Source organism: Carcharodon carcharias, chromosome 12 (assembly GCF_017639515.1).
Source record: "Carcharodon carcharias isolate sCarCar2 chromosome 12, sCarCar2.pri, whole genome shotgun sequence".
Classification (NCBI taxonomy): domain Eukaryota; kingdom Metazoa; phylum Chordata; class Chondrichthyes; order Lamniformes; family Lamnidae; genus Carcharodon; species Carcharodon carcharias.
In genome coordinates, this window is record NC_054478.1 from 98,000,603 (window position 1) to 98,023,811 (window position 23,209).

A 23,209-nucleotide genomic window follows, 5' to 3' on the forward strand; every position below is an offset into this window, starting at 1 on the left:
TACCGCAGAAGCTCCCCCATGGCTACCGCGATAAAGTGCAAGTCGTTGTGCATTTCCAGCAAGGTCTGCTGGATTATGATCTCCATGGAGTCTGCCAACCTCCCAATGGGGACCACTGCATGCACAGGTCAGCACCACTTCTTCATCCAACAGGTGGGCAGGATCCTCCAATTTGCATGTCACCCTGTTGAGGGCTTCCAATTCCTCTGCCTAATGTTCCCCCGCCTCTTGTTGACTCTCCTCCATCAGTTGGAAGGCCGATTCCAGAGGCCTGTCCTCCGACTCTGACCTTGCAGATGCCTCTTCCCCAGCATTCCTCCGAGTTCTGCATGAGCTCAGTTGACCCTGCCTCCTCCTGCTGCAGACATGTGTCTGTTCAGTGACCATCAGAGTTTGAGGTCCTTCCTATGCTAGAGCTCATACCCACTGAGGTGTGCCTCTCTCTCTGGGTTGGTGGAGGTGCCGGTGTCTGCTGTGACACCTCTACAGGTTCTGATCTACCCTCTTGTCCTCTCTCCGGGCTAGGGCTTCTGCTGAGACCTGATGGATTCCTATGGCTCGGGCCTTGGCCTTTTCCTGTTGGCACCTGTAAGGGAGAGAGCAAATGACAGCATGAGCTGCCTCCAACATGGAGGCACACTTGGCCCTCAGGTTTCTATACCATGCATGAATCGTTACTGGGCCCAAGGCCCAAATCCAAGTTCGCTATTGCCAGTTGTCCAGTCCCATTCTACACCTGTCAGCTATGCTGCCCTCTCCTCTAACTCCCTGAGAACCTCCAGATGTGGGTGCCCCCTCTCATCTTCTGACATTCTTGCCTGCAGGTTGTGCCTGAATTTATCCTGTTCAAAGACAACAGAAAAGATCGGTTTGAGGGGAATTGTATGTTGCATCTATTCATAGGTAGCAATTTCACAATCATTTCTCATAGTCCCACTCTTGGAGAAAGCCCACTAGATAATGTGGAACGCATTAATGCTCTGCAAGTTGCCCAGAAGGGTTGCGTGCCAGCTTCCTCCAGAGCACTGAGCCCATCCACATGCAAGGATAAGGCTCAGAAAGGCACCTCATTTGCGGAGATGCACCTGGGCCCACCCTGCCCCCCCCGCCCCCCACCTTCCATACAACATTGAGCTCTCTATGTGGAAGGATGAAGGAGGCACAGTGGTCATTCCACTGCAGAGTGGATGCACAGTAGTGGGGCCATGAGGCACACACTTGTATCATTGCCTCTGAGGTCCATGTACCCTGACATTCATTGTTTTCATTGTGGTAGTGTGAGCAGCTGAAGCTTCACTCACCCTGGCGGAGTGGATGAGATCGTTCATCCTTTTCTGACATTGTATGGCTGACCTGCACTAGACAGCCTGGGCACTTACAGAATCAGTGACCTGCGCTCATGCAAGGTTGGTTTCCCAGCTCGACATCTTCCTCCCATCAGCTGGGTAGAGAACACTCCTCCTGACCTCCACATGGTCAAGGAGGATGCACAGGGAAGTGAATCTGAATTTTGGTTCTGGATCTCCCCTCTCCCCTTCCTGATATCTCTATAGCATTTGGCACTAATTTGGATGTCCGGGCGCCTTTTAAGTATGGCGCCCAGATATGACAGCACAGGCCATCCACCCCACCCCACCTCGCCAGATGTCGGGAAACCCCCAACTGCTTAATTAATGATGCCGGGGATTCCAGATTCTGTGGGGTTTCCTGTTGGCTCTCACAACAGGGAACACTCCCCATCCCTGTCCCCACCCCTGCCAAAGGACTTAGTCCCGGATGGGAGAATTTTGGTGCTGCCTTCTTGTTCAAGAAGGCATGATGATACCAAGGAGGGGAACCAAAGATATTTTAATTTTTTAATTTATTTACAGGAAAAAATAGGGAAGACCTGAATAACATTCTGTGGCTTGAGCTGATAAGTGGCAAGAAATATTCACATAACACAAATGCCAGACAATATCCTTCTCCAACAAGAGAGAATCTAACCACATCACCTTGACATTCAATGACACTGCCATTGCTAAATCCCCCACCATTTACATCCTGTAGGTCACCATTGACCAGAAACTTAAGTAGACCAGCCACATAAATACTGGTGGTTACAAGGGCAGGTCAGAGGCTGGGTATTCTGTGGCGAATAATTCATATCCTGACTTCCCCAAGCCTTTCCACCATTTACAAGGCACAAGTTAGTAGTGTGATAGAATACTCCCCACTTGCCTAAATGAGTACAGTTCCAAAAACACTCAAGAAGCCCAACACTATCCAGGACAAAGCAACTATTTGATTACCACCCCATTTCTCCACCTTAGGCACTCCCTGCACCACGACTGCTGTGTGTATCAAATACCATCTTACCATCTTATGTTCTTAACAAGATGTATTGCAGCAACTCATTAAGCCTCCTCAGGCAGCACATTTCAAACCTGCAACCTCCACCGTCTAGAAGGGCAAGAGCAGCAGATGTATGGAAACACAATGACCTGTAAGTTCTTTCCAAGTCACAGATCATCCTGATTTGGTAATGTGTCACCGTTCCTTCATTGTGTCTGGGTCAAAATGCTGGAACTCCCTCCCTAATATCACTGTGGATGTACCTACACTTTGCAGCGATTCAAGAAATTGGCACGCCACCACCTTCTCAAGGACAATTAGGGGTGGGTAACAAATGTTGGCTTTGTCAGTGATGCCCACATCCATGAGCAACTAAAAAAAAAATCAATTGGCTCAGATCAGCTGATTAGAATTGGCCTTTCCAATTGATATCTGTGTTCAGTGGCTAGAAGCCTCTGGGTAGAAAAAAATGATCAGCCAGAACCCTTATGCCTAGTCACTGTCCAGTGAGCTGTATTGGAATATGATTGTGTGGATAGTGGATGACACACACATGAGAAACCACATTTGAGTGAGGTGTCTCTGAATTTTGATGCTGGACCTCCCTTCTCCTCTTCCTGATATCTCTATAGGATTACTGGTATATTGAATTTATTTCTGCATGAATGATTATGCTCAGGAGTGGTGGGAGAGGGAACAAGAAGTTACAGTACACAATTTTATATGGAAATGTTTATTTTTGGCAAGTTGAATTCTGCTACACAGTAAATAAAATGTAGGTCATTATGTTTTATAATTATTGCTGTTTTGCTACAGGCTGCCTTTAATGATATCCAGACCCAAGCAATGAACTATTTGAAGCAATTGTTCAAACCTGATATGTTACTCAGGGGTCAATATACCATACCTATTATGAAATTTCATGGGCAAAGGTAAGTTCAAATCTTGTTTTATATAAAAAAAACAGTTTTCATGTCATTACAAAACCTGTCCTGTACATTACGCTGTCGTGTTTATATTGATAATATTTACCCCAACTATTTTTGTTTACTTTTCCCCAGTTTCCTGTTTCTTTTCTTTCTCCCCATCCAATCATTCTGTGGGAAAAATAACCTGATCCCATGTCTTCATTCTATTTTTAAGTAGAATTTTTGTTCTGATGTAGTGAGACACAAGCAATGATGAACTGATAATTTTGTCAAAGTGATGTTAATTCTGTCTCAAGCTGAGGGAAGTAAACAAGAAAATACTCAATTCAATCTACAATTATTAAAGCGTATTTCCAGCTTAATTGTGTGACTTTTTCAAAACCTTTTTTTAATCATTCATTTGAATGGATATCTCTTGTGAATACTTATAGTATCTTTTACCAGGGTGATTTAATTGTACAAGATCAAACAACTAAATAATTACTGATAAAACAAAATGAGTAGATTTTTGTTGCAGCAGTGAATTTAATATTCATAGATTACATCAGTTTCTGTGTGGCCCTAGTTGTTCCAAGTATTGTATTAACTCATTGAACTAACCTGATAATTTCTTTCTAATGGCATTAACTTTTGCTAATGCTTTAGTAATGTAACACAGTTTATAAACCAATAAAGTTCAATCAGTGTATTGTCACAGACCGGAGCGGGATTAATTTAAACAGCCCTGGTGTTATGACGCGGCAGATGATGTGTGCCCATTGGAACAAATCCACGAGGGAAACTTGATCATGTGGTCACAATGGGGTTTTGCAATTTGTATTTTATTTTGCCCTGAATTCAGAAGTAAGATTTCCAGCACATACATAGTTATACAAATTACTACTATAATAACTCCTAAACCCCTGAATTAACCTGGCTTCTAGTTATGCCCCCATTAAGGCAATGGTTAAAAAAAATGTTTTAAACACAACACAATGCCAACGCAATACCCTGGACAGTAGAATTCAAAATGGCTCTTCCCAGCTTCGGTTTCTGTAGACAGCAGGTTTAATGCACAAATACTGAAGGCTTTTCACACTTCTGGTAGATCTTACAATGCTTTCCTTGACTCATAGCCTCATTCTCCTTTATATATGTTTCTCCCTTTTAATACAAATTCCATTGTTCCCATATGTCTTTGGAACTTTACCTCATGCACGCACACTATCCAAACCCACTATTAATCTATTTTTACAATAAATCACAATAATATTATGAGAATTATTATGCTTTCGTGACACCCCCCTCCCTACGAGAAAATAAACTATCATAATTTAAAAAGACGGCTTCATTTTTTTAACCCATCTTACACTGCCTCCTGTAATTATCTATATACTCACTATTATAGTACCAGATGCATGCATTAACATAACAGTATATATACAAATCCTTGGCATCAACAGAAATCATCTTAGTCCAGTGTCCAGGTTTTAAATGTCCGCTTTCCCCTTTGAGCTTTAAACTCTCGACAATGCATCTGCAATTATATTTTCTAGTCCAGACACATGTATAATCTATAGATTAAGTGGTTGTAATAAACTCCATCTGAATAGCTTTGCACTTTGGTCTTGAAATTTGCCCAGAAACCTTAAAGGATTGTGGTCTGTATAAGCAATTGTTCCTGATGAATTCTTTGCAACATAAATCTCAAAATGCTGTCATGCCAACATAGACCCAAAGTCTCCTTTTCAATCGTTGATCAATATTTCAGTCAATATTTTCTCTGTTGTACATTCAACTTCTGTGAAAAGTACCCGATCAGTTTCTCAATTCCAGTTTCTTCTTCTTGCAATAGTACAGCACCAATGCCTATATCAATTGCATCAATGGCCAACTTAAATTGCTTGTCATAATTAAGTACTGCCAAAACTGGTGTTGTGGTCAAACAGTTTTCAAAATGTCAAATGACTTCTGACATTCATGTGTCCCTTGAAACTTTTTGTTTGTTTGTTTTTAATAGTTCAGTAAATGGAGCAGCCACACTGCTAAAATTTGGTACAAATTTCCAGTAAAACCCACTTGCGCCCAGAAATCTCAAAACTTCTCATTTTGTTGTAGGCACAGGGAAACCCATGATAGCTTTGACTTTCACACCTCTCAGAGCCACCTCACCATGTCCAATGGTATAGTGTAGATATGTAACTTGCGCTTTTGCAAATTCACTTTAAGCCAAGTTCATCACCAAATTAGCTCTTTGTAGTCAACTAAATAATTCTTCCAGATGTTATAAATGTTCCTCCCACATTTGACTGAAAACTATCAAGTTGTCAATATAAACTGTACAATTGCTTATTCCTGCAATTACTTTGTTTCTCAGTCTTTGAAATGTTGCGGATGCATTTTTCATACCAAATGGCATGACTTTAAACTGATATAGTCCATCTGGTGTCACAAAAGCCGATATCTCCTTTGCTCTCTCCAATAATGGTACTTGCCAATATCTTCTCAGCAAGTCAATCGTTGTGATAATCTTTGATTATCCCACTTTCTCAATACAACCTTCCAACCATGCTACGGATTATGAATCCACTTTTGTCACTGCATTCACATTTCGATAGTCCACACACAGTCTTTGTGTTCCATCTGGTTTCAGTACCATCACAATAGGTGAACTCCAGTTACTGCAACTAGACTCGATTATGTCATTTTGAAGCATGAATTTGATTTCTTTCTGTACTTGTGATAACTTTGCTAGATTTAATCTATAAGAATGTTGCCTTATCGAAGATGAAATTTCTACACTCACATCATGTATAGCTAAATTTGTCCTCCCCAGCTTATTCCACAAATAGCTTTGTGTGACTGCAATAGGTTCTCCAAGTCACTTTGACACCTTGCCTGGAAGGTAACTCAATATTACATTTAAATTTCCAAATAGCCCCTCATTATCCAATTTGATTACAGGAAAATCAATTTCAGAATCCTTCAATTCTACCTCTTTCTCCTTATCTACCACCACTAATACCTCCTTTTGGTCCTCTTCCCTGTCAAAGTACTTTTTAGCCATATTTACATGACACACCCTCTGCTTCTTTCCTCTATCTGGAGTATTTATTAAATAATTTAGTTCACTCAAATTATTTTCAATCCTGTAAGGCCCACCAAACCTTGCCTTTAATCAGTCATCCAGTACTGGTAATAGAACTAACACTTGTTCCCCAGCAATACAACTACGCGTATAGCTTTTCTAACTGCCTTTACTTGCATCACTTGCTTCAATATCTTCAAATGTTCCCATACTAACCCACATGCTCTGTCCAAACTTCCTCTGAAGTTTGATACATAATCCAGAAGAGTAGTTTCCAAATTTTGACCCACCAATTCCACATGAATCAAGTTTGGTTGTCCCCTTACCTCATTACCTTAGACTAATTCAAAAGGACTAAATCCAGTCGATGCATTAGGAGCCTCCCTAATAGCAAATAACAAGAATGGAATTCCCATATCCCAATCCTGTGGTTAATCCTGACTATACACTCTCATCATAGTTTTTAAAGTTTGATGCCATCTTTCCAATGCCCATTGTGATTCAGGATGGTAAGCTGTTAACTTGAACTATTTTGTCCCCAAACTGTTCACTACTTCCTTAAACAACTGACACATGAAATCTGAACCCCGACCTGATATTATTTCTTTTGGTAAGCCATATCTAGTAAATAATTTAGTCAACTCTTCCACAATTGTCTATTATAACATTCTCAAATGTATCACTTCAGGAAACCTTGTAGACAAATGCATAATTGTCAGTATGTACTGATTTCCACATTTAGTCTTAGGGAGGGGTTCTGCACAAGCAATCATGACCCTAGCAAAAGGTTCTTCAAATGCTTGAATTGGAATTAAAGGTGCCAGCTTAATCACTGCTTGTGGTTTCCCTATCACCTGACATGTATGACATGTTCTACAGAATTTAACTACATCTCTATGCAATCCAGGCCAATAAAAATATTTTTGTATTTTCATCTGTGTCTTTCTAATTCCTAAAAATCCCCCAATTGGAATTTCATCAGCTATTCTTAGTATCTCATTTCTAAATCCAAATGGTATAACGATCTGATGTACTTCCCTGCAGTTTTCATCTGTTGAAACCTGATATGGCCACCACTTTCTATTAACACATTACTCTTAAGGTAATACCATTCTGGAAAATATTATGCCTCAGCTTCTGAGGATGTTGTCTGATATAACTGTTTTATTTGTGGATCCTTTTTCTGTAACTCTACCAACTGCCTTGAGCTAAGTACTTCAGCTGCATTCTCCTCCATTTTTTTCTTCCTGAACAACCTTATCAAAGACAGGTGTCAGCTAATTGAACTTCAATGTCTTATCTCTGCCTTTAACTTCCTCTCCTTCCTGTTTCAGGATTTTATCACACAATCTGGAAACAACCCAGGATGCTCCTTCTGCACCACTTCTGTTAAAAACACCTCTACAGACTGCTCAACTACCATACTCAGCACCCACATTTTTGACCCAGCTATATCATTACCTAAAATAAATTGAACTCCTGCAATGGGCAAATTTTCCACTGCTCCAACATTCACCTCACCTGTTTTCTAATTACTCTTTTAAATTTACCTTCCACAGTGGAACAGATTTAGCATCTCCATGTACCCCACTTGTACTTATTCCTGCAATACTCCCTTTGAACAACAAATATCACTATCCCACAACATTAAGGCTTGAGTAGCCCCCATGTCTCTTAAAATTTTAATATCTTTACCTACTCCACCCTGTACACATGGAAAGACTTCCCCTTCACATACAGAATCTTTAAACATTTCTGTAACCTGCTCCTCAGAACTCCCTTAGGCAAATTGTTAACACATTCCCACTTCTTTACTTATCACTGATTCTTTCTGTTTTACCTGTACACAAACCACTGTTTTTTCCTGTGCCTGAGCCTCAGGATCCACATACTTTTACTTCCAAAGCTTATTTGCAATCCAATAATTCCAACAGATTTTCCCTATAATTTTCAACACACTGACTTCATGTGCCCAACTTTATTACAATGAAAACACTTCAATTTTCGAGTGTCAATTCTACCTTCAATACCTTCCTTTTTATTTTGAGAAAAAACTTCCTGGGAATTTCCACCTACTCCATCTCTTCCCTGACTATCCACCTTCTTTTCATCTTCCAGCTTTTTATCCTTCTCTAATTTAAAAGGATGATGAAAAAAGGTTTAGCTCAATGAACTAACTCATAATCATCTCTGCTGCTTGTCTTACCATTTTAAACCTCCGTCCCTCCACATGAGTTCTCACTATGAAGGAATTGAATCTTTGAACTCTTCCAAAAGAATTACTTCTCTAAGAGCTGCATATGTTGTTTCTATCTTTAATGCCCGTATCCACCAATCAAAATTAGTTTTTTACTCTCTCAAACTCAATATGAGTTTGCCCAGGCTGCTTTCTTATATTCCTAAATTTGTGCCTGAATGCCTCAGGAACCAACTCATTTGCACTCAAAATACCCTTTTCTACAATATCATAATCCACTGACATTTCTTCTGACAGTGAAGCATAAACCTCATGTGCTCTACCCACTAACCTAGATTGTAACAGCAATGTCCAGTTTTCCTGTGGCCATTTTGTCTGTTTAGCTATCTTCACAAATGAAACAAATAACGCTTCCGCACCTCTTTCTTCAAACTTCAGAACAGCAATTTAAACATCTCCCCACTGGGTTAAAGGTTTTTTCATCATCAGAACTTTCCTCAGCACCTGATGTCTCTTTTTGTTTTTAAAGTCCAGCTTTTTATGTCGGTATTTTCTGTCCCTCTCCCTCTCTCTCTTTCCTCCATTGCTAACTTTTCCCGCCGGAGATCAAGTTTTCGCATTTCCGTTTCTTTTGAAATAATCTCTCATTTTCCCTGCTTGGCCTAGCTTCTCTGGCTAGGTGTAATATCCTGCCATCTCTTTGAAATTCAGATTTATCTAAAAATGAGAATTCTCCTCACCTCACATTGTAAGACTTCAGCCATGTTGGCGTATTTAGCATTTTAAGCCTAACTTCTTTTGATGAGTCAAAGCTTCCAGACCAGCTGCCTCCAATTGAATTAAATCACACACACATGCATGAGTGCACATGTGCACACACACAGACCTACTTGTACAATAAATCACAATATTATGAGAATTATTATACTTTCGTGACACCTGACTTCTCTTCTCACTACCTGTCTATAAACAGAAAGGTGTTTTTGATTTCTGATTTCCCCACATTTTCCCCTCTTCCTCCCTCTGTTCTCCCAACCCTTCAGTTTGAAGTGATCCAATCCTCTATTAATAACCTCACAGCAAACTCGAGATAAGGTAAAATAAGAGGGTTGGTCTATTTTAGAGACGCAAAACACAGGAAGGTGTTTTGCAATGTCTGCTCCTTTTTGCACTCATACAATAAAAGATGGATAACAGTAAGAAAAGGCTATAGGGAAAGACAATGATAAAAATAAGAGTTTTGGTTTTACGTCCGCCCAGAATCAAACGTTCAGTGGTGTATTCCTTCAGAGGTTAGCAGGCTGAAACTGTTTCAGGATGATCCGACTTTCCAGAAGTGAGGACTTCCACGATGGGGAAGGCACGTAGAGATAAATTAGCCTTGAAGGCACAGATACAATGTTCCATTGGTTCAGTGTAGATGAGAGCCAGGCACTTCAGTTGAACAGAGCTCTTTCTGCTGCTACCTGTTAGATGATGAAATGGCAGACTGCCTGGGTTCAGTTCCACATGGCAATATTACAGGTTCTAGCAGCTTGAGAGTATCTGAAGCCAAAACTGAAAAAGTGACATCACAGGAAAGCTGTGACCTGATTGGTTGATAGGAAATCTGCACCAAATTTGAAAAAAAAACACTGCAAAGCTAATTAATAAATTAATTATCTAAGTCGAGATGGCTGGGCAGGTGATGTGCTATAGCTGTATGATGTGGGAGCTGGCAGATCTCATTGCGAGCCGCAGTAACCACATCTGCAGCAAGTGTTGGTTGCTGGAGGAACCAGCTCAGAATTGATGAGCTGGAGTTCGAGCTCCGGATGCTGCAGCACATCCGGGAGGGGGAGAGTTACCTGGACGCTTTGTTTCAGGAGGCGGTCACCCCAGTAGATTAAGTACCTCAAGTTCGGTCAGTGGTCAGGGTCGGCAGGGTGGACTGCAAGTGAGGTAGGTAGAGGGATCCTGTGTTCAGGAACAGAGGAGCCTCAGCTCTTGACCTTGTCCAACAGGTACGAGGTACTTGCTCCCTGTGCGGATGAGGTACAGGGCTGTAGGGAGGATGAGCCAGCTGACCATGGCACCGTGGCACAGGAGGCCATTCAAGAGGGGACAGCAAAAAGGTAGTTGTAGGGGATTCTATAATTAGGGGAATTGATAGCATCCTTTGTAAGCAGGATCGAGAGTCTCGCCTGGTATGTTGCCTGCCCGGTGCCAGGGTGAGGGATATCTCTAACCGGCTTGAAAAGATATTGGAGAGGGAGGGGGAGGATCCAGTTGTGGTCCACGTCGGGGCAAATAACATAGGTAAGACTAGGAAAGAGGATCTGTTTGGGGATTGTCAGGAACTAGGAACTAAATTAAAGAACAGGTCCTCTAGAGTTATAATCTCTGGATTACTACCGGAGCCACGTGCAAATTGGCATAGGGAAGCGAGAATAAGGGAAGTAAACATGTGGCTAAAAGGAGTGGGGCCGGAAAGAGGGGTTCCACTTTGTGGGGCACTGGCATCAGTATTGGAACAGGAGGGATCTGTACTGTTGGGACGGTCTCCACCTGAACCGATCTGGGACCAATGTTCTAGCGAAAAGTGTAAATAGGGTGGTCAACAGGACTTTAAACTAGAAAGTGGGGGTGAAGGTAAAACTCCAAGAAGTATGACTAATAGGAAACAAAGCAGCAGGTTAGCGTGTGGGGGGGTGGATTCAACTTCATGGAAAATTATGAAAAAACTGAAAAAAGAGAGCCCAGGAGAGGCTATTAAAGTCCCCAGAACACAAAATAGGACAGAGTGTTTGGAAAGGGCTAGGAATCTAACTTCAAGCACATCAGATAAAGGGACGAAAATGAGAAAGGGGATGGGAAATACAGGACTGAAAGTGTTGTATCTGAATGCACGCAGTATACAAAATAAGGTAAATGAGCTTGTGGCGCAGATTGAAATTGGCAGGTATGATGTGGTGGGCATCACTGAGACATGGCTGCAAGGGGATCAGGACTGGGAGCTAAATATCTAAGGATATACATCCTATCGAAAAGATAGGCAGGTTGGCAGAGGGGGTGGGGTTGCTTTGTTAGTAAGAAATGAAATTAAATCGATAACAAGAAATGACGTAGGGTCAGATGATGTAGAATCTGTGTGGGTAGAGTTGAGGAACCACAAAAGTAAAAAAACAATAATGGGAGTTATGTACAGGCCTCTGAACAGTAGTCAGTATGTGGGGCGCAAGATACACCAGGAGATAGAAAAGGCGTGTAAGAAAGGCAAGGTTACAGTGATCATGGGGGATTTCAATATGCAGGTAGACTGGAAAAATCAGGTTGGTAGTGGATCCCAAGAAAAGGAATTTGTAGAATGTCTACGAGATGGCTTTTTGGAGCAGCTTATGGTGGAGCCCACTAGGGAAAAGGCAATTCTAGATTTAGTGATGTGTAATGAGGCAGATTTGATAAGGGAGCTTAAGGTGAAGGAGGAAGTAACCATAATATGATAGAATTTACCCTGCAATTTGAGAGGAAAAAGCTGGAATCAGATGTAACGGTATTACAGTTGAATAAAGGCAACTACAGAGGCATGAGGGAGGAGCTGGCCAGAATTGACTGGGATTTGAGCCTAGCTGGAAAGACAGTGGAACAGCAATGTCAGGAGTTTCTGCGAGTAATTTGGGAGACACAGCAAAAATTCATCCCTAGGAAGAAGCATGCTAAAGGGAGGATGAGGCAACCATGGCTGACAAGGTAAGTCAGGGACAGCATAAAAGCTAAAGAGAAAGCATACAATGCGGCGAAGAGCAGTAGGAAACCAGGGGATTGGGAAGCCTACAAAGACCAACAGAGGACAACTAAAAAAGAAATAAGGAGGGAGAAGATTAAATATGAGGGTAAACTAGCCAATAATATAAAAAAATTGCAAGAGTTTTTTTAGATATATAAAGGGTAAGGGAGAGGCAAAAGTGGACATTGGGCCACTGGAAAATGACGCTGGAGAAGTAGTAGTGGGGAACAAAGAAATGGCAGAGGAACTGAATAGGTACTTTGCGTCAGTCTTCACGGTGGAAGACACGAGTAACATCCCCAAAGTTCAAGACAGTCGTTGGCGGGGGGGTGGGGTGCAGAGGTGAGTATGGTGGCCATTACCAAGGAGAAGGTGCTAGGAAAACTGAAAGGTCTGAAGGTGGATAAATCACTTGGGCCGGATGGATTACACCCCAGAGTTCTGAAGGAGATAGCTGAAGAGAAAGTGGAGACGTTAGTGGTGATCTTTGAGGAATCACTGAAGTTAGGGAAGGTCCCAGATGACTGGAAAATCACTAATGTAACCCTCCTGCTTAAGAAGGGAGTGGGGCAAAAATGAGAAATTACAGGCCAATTAGCCTGACCTCGGTCGGTGGTAAGATTTTAGAGTCCATTATTAAGGATGAGATTTCAGAATACTTGAAAGTGCATGATAAAATAGGGCAAAGTCAGCATGGTTTCATCAAGGGGAGGTCATGTCTAACAAATCTGTTAGAATTCTTTGAGGAGGTAACAAGTAGGTTAGACAAAGGAGAGCCAATGGATGTTATCTACTTGGACTTCCAGAAGGCCTTTGACAAGGTGCCGCACAGGAGGCTGCTCAGATAACAGCCCATGGTGTTAGAGGCAAGGTACTAGCATGGATAGCAGATTGGCTGTCTGGCAGGAGGCAGAGAGTGGGGATAAGGGAGTCCTTCTCAGGATGGCGGCTGGTGACTAGTGAAGTTCCGCAGGGGTCAGTGTTGGGACCACAACTTGTCCCTTTATACATTAATGATCTAGGTGAAAGAACTGAGGGCATCCTGGCTAAGTTTGTAGATGATACAAAGATAGGTGGAGGGACAGGTAGTATTGAGGAGGCGGGGAGGCTGCAGAAGGATTTGGACAGGTTAGGAGAATGGGCAAAGAAGTGGCAGATGGAATACAATGTGGGGAAGTGTGAGGTCATGCATTTTGGTAGGAAGAATAGAGGCATGGACTATTTTCTAAATGGTGAGAGAACTCAGAAATCTGAAATGCAAAGGGACTTGGGAGTCCTAGTCCAGGATTCTCTTAGGGTTAACTTGCAGGTTGAGTCGGTAGTTAGGAAGGCAAATGCAACGTTGGCATTTATTTCGAGAAGACTAGAATATAAAAGCAGGGATGTGCTTGAGGTGTTTAGTAGAGGAGTCAGGGGCCCCTTTTGTCTTTTTGCAGACATAACATCTCTATCGTCTGCTTTAGAAATGCAAAGGGGATTTCTTTGGAATGTGATTGTCGGCAGTCAGAGGGCATTAAAGATGCAAGTTTTAAAGATAACAAGGTCCCTGTTAGTTTCTGAAAGTTAGAAATTCCTCTGGTATGAGTCATGCTCGTTAGGGTAAAGCCTTGTCCATTTTTAAAATAAAAGTAATAACTTTATAAAGTAGCCAGGTTGGCATATATTTTCCTTCCTGTCTTCTGGCCGGGGCAGTACATTATTATTAAACTTCCTAAGCAGATTTGAGCCAATTTTACATTGGAGAAATGTAACTAACAGGAGATGTTCACTTCTCCAGCTATTAGTCACGGTCACAATGATAAAATAATCTGATTCACTGAGAACCAGTAACATAATTAACACAGAAAAGTGTGATCCATAAATCTACCTTGAAAATTAGGCATGTCCAGATTTGAGAATTGAAATGCCCGTCACTTATTACTACTGTAAAGTTAGACATTGTCAGTTCTCTTATTAAATTTCTTAATTAATGATGTGTTCACTGGTGTCATGATATCGTTTTTGTGTATTTGTTCCAGATATTTTTGAAAGGGCAGTAGATATTGTGTTGTTGGTAGATTCTCCTGTGAATCTCAGGCACTTATCAACTAGAACAATGAACTAACCAGTGCAATATTGTGCACCCATATGCATTATTGTGGCTTTGCATGCTTGAGAGAACTTTGAAAGTTTTGAGGATCATCTAATTGCTGATTAATTTTGAAATCAGGAGATTCTGTTCCTAGCTGATTTTAGCTTAGAATAGGTTCTTCACGATTGTCCTGAGAAGGTTTGAATGTGCATATTCTTTCACATCTTTCCTCTATGATGGCAAATTCCTAAACCAGGTTACAGTTTTTAGTTCAGAATTTCAATTGGTGCAACCAAAGGGATTCTTTCATGCACCACCTACTACACTTCCAGCTCTGCTCACCCGCCTCCCTTGCCCCGGACTCTGCACATCTGAAGAGCTCGGTTTTGTTTAGCTGGTAGTTCGCATTTTTTGAAAAACTGTTGAGGTACTTGAGCGACGAGCAGAGCTGCATAGCTGCTAAGGAAAGTTGAAATGTGCAATTTTAGCAAACTGGAACAATGCAGCAAGATGCAAATATGTTTAGCTTTCATCTTAATAGATCTGTTGAAGCAAGTAATTGAAAGTAATAGGGCACTACTGGTATAAAATGAGAGATTACAGTAAGTTGACCATGAGCCAAGTGTCTTAATTGTCAGACAATGTGTTTAGAAATGGCAGGCAACAGAGTGTAAGAAAGTCAAGAATGAGAGCGCAAAAGCCAATGCATAGTATTTGTTGATTCTTTCTCTCCCCTCCCCCCCGCTCCAACAAGTCCCACAGTATATAAATTCTGGTTAAAATAGAAATTGTTTACTTTTGATGAAATTTGTTTTTGTTTAAATAAATTGGAGTGCACTTATTAGAAGCAGAAAATTTCAGTTAACATATTGTCACCACCCTTTGGGAGTGTATACAGCAGGTTTGCTTTCTGGAACAGTTGGATCGTAAAACCCATTTGAAGCTTTTCTTCTGGCTCTGGCAGTGAGTTATTGATCTTGATTGCTGACACTTTAAAACCTCAAACCTATTTTCAAAATATTGCACATTTGTTTTATTAATAGTACATATATTTTGTATCATGTGGCAAAGGTGACCTGATCACCAAAAGTTTGGCAAGCTTCAAAATCCTATGGACAACACTGCACTAAGATATGGTATGTCTCTTTGGTCATAAATGTAATGCTTGTTACTGTTTATTTTATGGTGCTGTGCTGGTCAGTATGCTGCTTGTGAAGAATCACTGGTATCTGTTGTTAGTCGACCAAGAGCTCAAGTTCGCGTTTATGATTTGTCACATGATTTTTGTGGCCAGGTAGGGTCATTTTGAGTCGAATTGGCACTGAAATGATATATTTTTCAATGGAAGATTGGAGCCAAGATAATTTTCTATTGCAGGCTTGATAATCCAATAATGAACTTGGCAAATTTTAGCACTCCAGAACACCCTTACCCTGCTGCTGACGAACACCCTCACAAAAATGCCAGGTGTGTCCTTATCCACACCCCCCCCCCCGCCCCCACCCACCCTTGGCCACATGCTGCCTTCATCACACTTGGGAGCACACAGTTTAACCTGCCTTAGCAAGGAGGCACAATGACGTGAATCGCAGAGGACAGCAGATCGACCTGTTCCATGCCACCTTGGGGAATACTTCCCGTCATGTCATCGCCCTGATTTTGACACGTCTTGGAGTTTGAGCACTGCGCCTGGATGCAGATCCTCCAGGTTGCCCCCACCACAGTCATGTGGGTCTCAGTCCACCACATTCTGCGGGTGTAGAACCCATCTCATCACCACCCTCTCAGGCTGACCAACGCATAGAGAATATCTGCTGGCCTGCCCAGCTAAGGACACATGCCGTCAATGACTCATTGTATTCAGGCCAGCCAGACATGGGTGGGGTGCAGGGGGTGGGGGAAAGCTTACATGTTGGGTGAAGTGAAGGATGCCAACATGCTACTCACTCTTTCCGTGCGCAGCAAGTCATTGAACCGCTTGCGACACTGGATCCATGAGCGCCATGCCACATTGTGGGAGCTCACGACCTCCGCTACCTCCTCCGACGCATGTTTGGTCAGGTGGGGTGCCCTCCTCCTCCCATCCTGGGGGACGAGCATCTCCCGCCATGCTGCCACCTCTTTGAGGAGGGCAGCAAGGCACTCATCAGAAAACCTAGCACATGATCACCTGCCCTACCCTCCTGCATGACCAGCCTGGATATGCCTCTGGCCATGTAAAGCAGCCTTGGAGCAGCTGTAGCTTGGCCTTTAAACAGGCCTCCGGGTCGCCATTGGACCCGGCAGCGATTGCCGATCCGCCACCGCCTGCCCACTCCTGCTGTCCCCAGGAGCCGGCAAACACTCTTAATTGGCCTGCCCGCGTAAAATGGCGGCGCGGTCCCGATCGCCAGTGGTGACCGGGTCTGCGCCCATTCCTGCACAGCCCGCCCAACGTAGGGAAAATCCTCCCCATCCATCCTCATCTGACCATTCACCACTCTCACTCACCTTCATCTTAATACAATGCCTCACCTATCCCTCACAGCCACCCTCAACAACTGTTGTTCACCCATCCACTCAACACATTTCATTACTCTAACTTATAAGTCTCTTCTTTCCTTCTTTGCAGGAGAAGAGAGCACACAACACTAGAGAAGCAGTGGAGCAAATGTGACCCACTAGCCAAGAGTTAGCTTATTTCCAGAGCCGCCGCCTCTGATGCTAACTCTTGGCATGCCTAGTTATCGGAAATGAATAGTTGAAAGTCTTCCAGCTACCTGGTGACATAATTAAATATCACACAGCCAGATGGTGTACAGCACTCACTCATGTTGATTTGATGTTAGCAGCCAATAAAAAAATGCACAATGATGACTTAACACCTTCTTACCTTGACAATTCTTAATCATGCCTTTCATCTCCTACAGACCCATCAGAAATCCCATAGGAGGTGTTGCAGAAGAAGGATGAAGACTCTTTATTGGAGTTTACAATCTCTAAGGACGCACCATCACAAAACCCCATGCAAACCGTCCAACAACTCAAAAACACACCTCGATGAGGCAGATAGTTGGATTCTCATATGGTGTATCACACATCACAACTGAGCAAGACCAGGTGTTGGAGACAGGGAGAGCAGTGGAGAGTCCCTGTCAGAGGACACAGGATACTCCAAGCTCTGTTCAGCTGAAGCATGATCCTCAGCTTTGGGGGCGATCAATGAATAGAATAAATTCCGGAGCAGCAGCAGCAGAAAATGTGTGAGCTGCTAGCAGCCTTTCCAACACCGGGAGTTTGACTCAAGCATAAGTACCATGATTTTGCAATTATGTCTATGTTCATAGAAAGAATGACTACCTGCATAGAGCATCAAACACAGCATTTAAGTGGCCCTCCAAATGGCTTGCACACTTTGAATGCTACCTTAAAAAAGATTGATAAAAACTTAGCCTTAGTCTATCAGCACCTCTTCAATGCAGTAAAATGCTCTGCAGCTCATTGCTAGCGGGGGAGTGTGGGTGGGCCATGAGAGAGAAGGTAAAGAAGGGACATGTGGAAGTGAGAATTCTGCTCAAAGTGTTTCCATTTCTCATTCTTCCTCTCCTTGCTGCCCCCAACAAGAGTATGCATGTGGCTGTTTGACAGTTTGAGTGCTGCCTGGCATGTGGCCTTGTTTAACATTCATTACAAGTAACAGCTGTGAAAGGTGAGTAATATGTGTCTGTGACAGGGATGCTTTATTGATTGTAGGGCAACTTTGTACTAGGGAATGCAGGTGCAAATTAGATTCGGAACTTGGCTGTCAGATGAGTTTGTTGCTTCAGCCTAACTAAACTGTGTCAGAATTAGGCCATCCGGGGACCCCAGGCAGCTATTTGCACCACTGCTAGTGACCTCAACCATATCAAGTTTCTCTTCCTCCTTCTCCTCTGAACAGGCATTGTGCTCAGCACCTTCTTCCTGGAGCTCCAGTCCTCACTGCTGCATTATGTTGTCCAAGTTGAGGCACACCACTATCACTCTCAATATTCAACTGGTGCATACTGATATGCAGCCTGAGATCTGTCCAGGTATCTAAAGTGCATCTTTTGGCACCCTGAATGCTTACTCGAAGACAGCTGTCATGGGCAGAGGAAAAAAAATCAGTTTTAAAAAAAACCCAGCCAAAACTGGAAAATAATATTAAAGCACCCGAAAATCCATGCGGGAAAGATCCATTATCATCCATTAAGTGAAACGCTGCACAAAACAATAGGCAAAGAGGTCGGGACTGCCATAAAAGTGAGAGCCTGCCAAAATCCAAAGAGCGCGGGAAGACTCTCTTAAAGAAAAAAGGCCATCTTTGAAACCTGCGCAAAGTTGTACCTATAAATAATTTTTAAATAACCATGGATAACAAATCAACATTACCAGACCAGTTTGGACTGATGAAAGGGCCAAACTAGATGCAAAACTGGGCATCTTGGAGAAGAAAATATTTGTTACCAGATTACATAAAGCCTAAGTAGGAAATCAGAGGTAGTCCAGGTTAATACATTTTTATACTCATTTTGCGGATGAAGTAACCCTAATATTGATGAATGATTGATGAATCCTCACCACACCTGATGTTAATTGCTGCGCAAACCAAATCTCAGAGGGAAACTTGGCTTATAGGCCATACTCTTTTTTTGTATTTTGAAAACGAGAAGATGTACTGATCTCAGCAGCAAGAAATCCAGTAATACTTTTGGGATTTAAAAAATTAAAAGTAGAAGTTTTACTAGCAAGAATAAAAGAAAGCTTAAGCACACAAGGTTATGATTGCACAATTAACGTTTGTCTTACAACACATTCCCCCTGAAAAACTCTCCACTTGGTCAGACCCACAAGTAAACACCTTCCAGGCTACACTCCCTTATAGATATTTAACTATAAAAATCCAGTAATATTACCCTAGGCAAACTGCTGGAACTTTAATAAAGGCATACCATATGATCTATACTCTCTGCCACACTGCTTTGAAAATCAAGGACTTAAGCCTAAGACTTTTCTGGCTTGACTGGGTAGTTGATTCAAGCCACATTGTCTCCTAGCCCAGAGCCACAACTCAGCAGCTACATCTCACAGCTCCAGCTCAACAGCTATAGTTCAAACAGCTCCAGCTCAAGAACTACAGTTCAAACAGCTACAACAACCCTAAGCTCCCCACAGTAACTCTAAAATACCATTTTTCCATTTCATCTTGGGCTCTATTGTGCTCACACCTCTTTGAAACTCAAATCCTTCCAAATGTAAAATCTTTCATGTTTCCATCATGTCTGCTTTTGAGTCAATAAAATATAATATTTCCACTTCTATTTACCTATAGAACTCCTGCAAGATGCAAACATGTTTCTTGGTACCTGTGACTTCCCTTTGATATTCAAACAAACTCAACTTATCTAAAAATGCAAATGTTAGATCTAACCTATTCACTTTTTTTCTCAAACCTAACTCTATTCTTTTCATGTTTTAAGCATCCCAGACAACCTGTCTCCTATTAATCTCTGCCCAGCTTAATTAAATCATCTACACACACATACAGCCTTTTTCACAGAATAATACGATATTCCCCAAAAATATTTTTTTAAATCAATTTCTCACAGATGTGAAAAGCCTTTTCAGATATTTTAATCTTCAAACCTTGGAACATGCAGAACTTAAAAAAAGGAATAGAACACCCCTAATAAAGCAACCCAAAGGAAAAAGACAATTCCCAAGCAAACCACACAATGGTTGCAGACAGGCAGAGAACCAGCTGGAAGTCTTAAAAATGAACCTTTCCCAAAACTGCAACAGTAGCTGGCAGTGCTGAGCCACATAACTATGATCGAAGGGAAAACGATTGAATTGAAAGAGTCTAATGAGCAGTCAGTGACCAAGGAAGAAACATTCCAAAACTAATTGAATGCCCAGGAGAAGTTGTTAAACTGACAGAAGAGTTCCACAGATAACTCTCAAACAAAAACAACTGAACTTACTAGAGTAGTTGCTGAGCTGAATGGAAAGATTCATAAACTCAAAATCAACTGGATAATAAGAGACTAATCAAATATTTGGGTAAAATTGTGAAACCAATGGGAATGAATGTCCCATTTTTGAAATGTAAACACTCTCAAAGATCACAATGAACCAAATAGAAAAAGAAGCACCGGGTTTCTACCGTGAATGAACGGAATGATCACTCTCTCCAGAAAGAACAGGATAAGCTAGTGGCCTTCGAGTAGACCAGATCGGGAATTGACAAGGAGTGGTTCAGCTACAAGGAGCAGAAAAAGAGAATTAGAAGAAGACAAACAAGTGCCAGAAAGACAACCTATGGCAATATATCTGAATCAACAAGGGGGTTTTCCCAAATCAACAGAGCATACCACACCTCCAAATATTACCAGAGCAAGATCTGGAAAATTCGCCAAGCCTCCAGACCCACCTGAATCTATAAAGACAAAGACTTGAGTTGATGATAATGTAAATACATTGTGCAAACATGACTGCACTGTAACTACATTGGAGTAAAGACTTTGAGGAGATGTGGTATTAGGGTATCTGGCATAGTAGGAGTTAATGTGGGACTGGGTACTGTACCACTCACAATATGATTTAAAGGGTCACATGACCAACTCGAGTGAGAATTGTGGACTAGACAAAGATTTGTGCAGAAGCCTTGGACCTACCTTCCTATCTTGGACCTTTACTGTACCTATGTATACAGTTTCTAGTAGTCAATGAATATTTACTTTTGAACTACCTAAGATTACAGATACCTTAAGAGCAACTTGGGCAACCAGGGGACCCCAGGCAGCTATTTGCACCACTGCTGTTGCCCTTGCCACATCAAGTTTCTCCTCCTCCATCTCCTCTGAACAGGTAATGTTTTGGAGCTCCAGTCCTCACTGCTGCATTATCTTGTGTAAGGTATGGCAAACCACTATCATTCTCAATATCCATCTTGTGCATACTGAAGTGCAGCTTGAGATCTGTCCAGGCATCTAAAGTGAATCGTTGGCGTCCAGAATGCTTGCTCAACAACAGTTGTCATGGGCAGAGGTTTTTGATTGTATCTCTCCTGGGCATTATGTCTTGGCCCCTAATGGTTGTCATCAGCCAGTTTTTATTGAGTAGACCTTGTCTTTAAGGAGGTAGCTGCTAACTCTGCTTCTAGATGTGGAGAGCTCAGGAAGGATTGACTGGTGCAATGTGAAAAAATCATGGCATCTCTCTGGGAGTTTTTTTTTTACAAATGCATCATGACCTATTTGTGATTGTACACAGGCTGTACATTGGCAGAGTGCCAGCCCTTTCTGTTGACGAAGTGCTCCACGGTGTTTTGGAGGTGCCTTCGTTGCCGCATCTGTGTGCCAATGACTCTCTGTAGCTGTGGGAACCCAGACAGTGTGACAAAACTGAGCACCCACTCATTCTGACTGGCCTCTTCATTTGCAAAATAAATCCTTGGAAGGAGTCAGAGGTGAAGAAATTAAGGATAATGATGACCAACATATTCTCCTATTCTTTTATGTAGTGCACAACCAAGTTGTTTAAATGCACAGCCCCTATATTTTTATTTTTGTGCGGCCGTGCACTGGCAGTATCTTAAAAAGGTCAAATTGTGTGATTTCACTTTCAGGTTGCCATGCCATGCAGCCACGCAACTTAGAGGGAACATTGGCGGTGACTTTGACAACCATGGGAAATGTTGCCCAGGAAGCCCACTTGGCAGGAAATCTTCTAGGAGACTGCAAACATCAGCAACCTCCTTTACAGAAGGTTGATCCTCTGCCTATAACCCCTTTGTTGGGGTTTCATCCCCTACAAGCTGAACCTTTGTGCTCACTCCACCTCCCCTAAGGAATGGCAAATCAATGAGGAGAGGAATGCTGCTCCTGAAGCTGCTGCAGCACATCTTAGTTTTCATCTGAGACCCAGGTAAAGATGCATAAGTGGCACCCATATTGAACGGATCTTAGACAGCTGAGAAGTGTATATCAAATGCACAAAACTCCAAGGTAGCCAAATCACCTCCAGAGTCTTGGAAATTACTTCAAAGATAGTGAAAGCATACTCTCAGAACAAGTCCTATTGGCAAAATCCTTCCATTCAAATGCAGAAGCAGGTGTGAGGACTGAATACTTACAGGATTTTTTGCTTGCCATTTGTTCAGCTCCCTCAATGCCTATTGACCTCACATCTTGCTTTCATTGGTGAGTTCCAGGAAACCTGGGAAATCCATGCACTCGCCTGGATGAGTGCAGCTCCCACAATACTCAAGAAGCTTGACACCATCCAGGACAAAGCAGCTCACTTTATTGACACCACATCCTCAAACATTCACTCCTTCCACCACCAATGCACAATAGCAGCAGTGTGTATCATCTACAAGATGCACTGCAAGAATTCATTGAGGCTTCTTAGACAGCAACTTCCAAACCCATGACCACTACAATCTAGAAGGACAAGGGCAGCAGGTAGATGGGAACACTGCCACCTGGAAGTTACCCTCCTAATCACTCACCATCCTGATTTGGAAATATATCACCGTTCCTTCATTGTCACTGGGTCAATATCCTGGAACTCCCTTCCTAACAGCACTATGAGTGCACCTATACCACATGTACTGCAACGGTTCAAGTAGGTAGCTCACTGTCACCTTCTTAAGGGCAACTAGGGATGAGCAATAAATATTGGCCCAGCCAGAGAAGCCCACACCTTTGAATGAATAAAACAAATTCCAAAAATTCATTTAGAACACCTGTTAACTGCGCCCTAACATAATTAAATTGGCAACCAACCTCTTGCATGCAGCCGAAGGTAAAGACAGAAGGTAAAGGAAGCAGCCTGCTTC

The 23,209-nt window shown here is 42.3% G+C and overlaps 1 protein-coding gene across 1 annotated transcript in view; it reads left to right on the forward strand.

Annotated features, from left to right (window-relative positions):
- Positions 1 to 23,209, forward strand: part of ankar (ankyrin and armadillo repeat containing) — a 313,107-nt gene that overhangs the window by 39,845 nt on the left and 250,053 nt on the right. The window contains exon 6 of the mRNA XM_041200254.1: positions 3,151 to 3,266. Coding sequence (XP_041056188.1) covers positions 3,151 to 3,266 — 116 coding nt within the window. The remainder of the gene's footprint in view (positions 1 to 3,150; positions 3,267 to 23,209) is intronic.